The sequence below is a fragment of the Macrotis lagotis genome, chromosome 3 (genome assembly GCF_037893015.1).
Source record: "Macrotis lagotis isolate mMagLag1 chromosome 3, bilby.v1.9.chrom.fasta, whole genome shotgun sequence".
NCBI lineage: Eukaryota > Metazoa > Chordata > Mammalia > Peramelemorphia > Peramelidae > Macrotis > Macrotis lagotis.
Genome location: NC_133660.1, coordinates 163,774,837 through 163,777,621, shown reverse-complemented (window position 1 = coordinate 163,777,621; position 2,785 = coordinate 163,774,837). Strand labels below are relative to the sequence as shown.

General features: G+C 57.2%; 1 protein-coding gene across 1 annotated transcript; it reads left to right on the top strand.

The window, feature by feature from the left end:
* Positions 1 to 573: 573 nt before the first annotated feature.
* GSX2 (GS homeobox 2) lies at positions 574 to 2,240 on the top strand. Its single transcript, XM_074227460.1, has 2 exons — positions 574 to 1,138; positions 1,900 to 2,240. The coding sequence occupies exons 1-2, from the start codon at positions 574 to 576 to the stop codon at positions 2,238 to 2,240; spliced, it is 906 nt and encodes a 301-aa protein (XP_074083561.1).
* Positions 2,241 to 2,785: the final 545 nt, after the last annotated feature.

Sequence of the window (2,785 nt, the reverse complement as noted above, 5' to 3'; positions counted from 1 at the left end):
GGGCTTCCTGCCCAGGCGGGGGCAGGGAGCTAGTGCCCAGGGCTTCTCTGGAAAGGAGGAAGGAAGGGGAGGAGAAGAGCTGGAATCACCGCGAAATTCACAAAACATACACTTTGAGAAGTCCCCCTCCCCCTCTTTTTGATTCACTCCACCTCCTCCTTCCCTTGCCTCCACCCCACTGCAGTCCACCCCCTCCCATGCTCGCCCCCTCCTCGTTTTTGTTGTGAGTTGAGCAGCCTATCCCGAGGGTGGGGAGATGCTGAGAAGCCGGAGCAGTGCAGTACTCTCTGGCATCACGTGCTGGGTTGGGGCATATAAAACCCCAGAGCAGGGGAGCCCGGGCGGGGGAGGTTAGGACCAGCCCTCTCCGGGGACCCCTTTGTTCGCTTCTCAGACTTAAGCACCTCTGCGTTCCTCCGGGGCTTCAGTGACAGCGTCCTCGCCTAGCCCGAGGAGACAAGTCAGCGTCCGAGGTGAAAGGCGAGGGAGGGGGCCAGCAGAGAAGACCCACTGTGGGGAAAAGCTGACGCCTTCTGCGCCCACTGCCCCCCCGGACTCCGTCCCCCTCGCGACATGTCGCGATCCTTCTATGTCGACTCTCTGATCATCAAGGACTCCTCGAGGCCTGCGCCCCCCCTACCTGAGCACCCGCACGGCCCCGATTTCCTCATCCCCCTGGGCATGCCGTCGCCCCTCGTCATGTCGGTTTCGGGGCCCGGCTGCCAGTCGCGCAAGAGCGGGACTTTCTGCGTCTGTCCACTCTGCGTCACCTCCCACCTGCACTCGGCGCGGGCCGGCGGCGGCACGGGCACCGGGGGAGGCGGCGGCGGAGGCGGCGGCGGCGGCGGCGGGGCGGGCGGCGGGGCTCTCCCCCTGCTCAAGAGTCAGTTCCCCCCCGGCCCCGGGGACGGGCAGTTCTGCCCCCGGATGAGCCATGCCCATCATCACCACCACCAGCCGCAGCATCACCATCATCACCAGCCCCAGCAGCCCGGCTCGGCGGCGGCGGCGGCGGCAGCGGCGGCGGCGGCGGCGGCCGCGGCCGCTGCCCTGGGACACCCCCAGCACCACGCACCTGTCTGTGCCGCCACCACCTACAATGTCACCGATCCCCGAAGGTTCCATTGCCTCACCATGGGTAGGATCAGACTTCACCGGGGCTCCCATTCCCTGGGAATCCCGGCCAAACTTTTCTTTTCCTTTAGGGGTGGGGGCTGGGGAAGAAGCCAAAGCCCTCTGAGTTCTATTTGATGATTGACCCAAGAAGGTTTCGAGGCAAAGATCAAAGACAGATGGAAGGAAGTTGTGGGATCGATCTTTTTTTTATTTTCTCATCACACACACACACACACACACACACACACACTCCAAGCCCCCAGATCTGGAGTAGCTTGCTTACCTGGCTCCTCAGGGAGGGAAAGCCTGTGGGTCAGTATACAAAGGTGCAGCTGCAAAAGGCAGACAGCGCGTGGATCGGTCCTAGATGGAGTTATGAGATGCATGCATTGGTGTGCCAGTGCGAGGGGGCATGCATCTGTCCGTGTTTATGGTTGTAGGTGGGCACGGTTTTGACCGAATTATGGGCTGCCTACGGTATGGGAAAGAAAACCCTGTGTGACTTTTGAGGCATGAGACATGAGGCAGCAGGAGCCTCTGGAAAACCTCAGATTGCGTATTCAGTCCCAAGAGCTTTTGAAAAATGTATTGAATCTCGAGGAGAATGAGACGCATGTAGAGGTTGACTCGGTCAGGGGACCGTGACTTTTGCCGCGGGAGTGGGTCCGGGGTGGGCTGTATGAGAACGTCTCCGTCCGCGGGAGGGTCTGGGGAGGAGGTGGGGTGCGCTGTCGTCCGTGGCTTCTCGACGCCTCTTACGGGTTTGTCTTCTCACTCCCACAGGTGGCTCTGATACTAGCCAGATTCAAAACGGTAAGAGGATGAGGACAGCTTTCACCAGCACCCAGCTCCTGGAACTGGAAAGAGAATTCTCCTCAAACATGTATCTTTCTCGACTCCGGAGAATCGAGATCGCCACGTACCTCAACCTTTCCGAGAAGCAGGTGAAAATCTGGTTCCAGAACCGTCGAGTGAAGCACAAGAAAGAGGGCAAAAGCTCGCAGAGGAACAGTCACGGGGGCTGCAAGTGCGTCAGCAGTCAAGTTCACTACCCGCGCTCAGAAGACGAAGAATCCTTGTCCCCTTCCTCGGCCAACGAAGACAAGGAGATCTCCCCATTATGAGCGTCTCTTCCTCACTGGCACCAACTCCCTAAGGTCTCTCCGTCCTTCTCTCCCTCCTCACCCCCTCGCCTCACTCCCTCCCTGAGACCTTCGGAGATCACACCTGGCAAGGGCAAAGGCATCATGAACACTTCGCAGAGGCCAGAGAAAACGGTGATCGCAAGCTGAGAAAAGTCTTCTCCAGGGTTCTGCACCTGCTGCTGCTGCTGCAACCACACCAAGAGAGGCACACCGGCCAACTCCTCACCGCCTCTCTCGGCCCCAGGCTTGACTCATTTCAGTTTTGAGCCCTTTGCTTCGTGCTCAATACGCAGGCATAGGTTTTTTTTTTTTAATGTAACTGATTTAGAAGTCAATTAAAAATATTGTATAACACAAAAAAGCAGGTGTTGTAGGATGGGGGGGTATTTCAATTTTTAACATTGTATTGGGGTTTTCCAAAAACATGCCATTTAACCTGTTTTTCAACATCTCTTATGCTGAACCCCATTTTTTGTTTATTTTATTGTGTTTTTTTACAGGAAGTTTTGAAGTTGGAATTAACT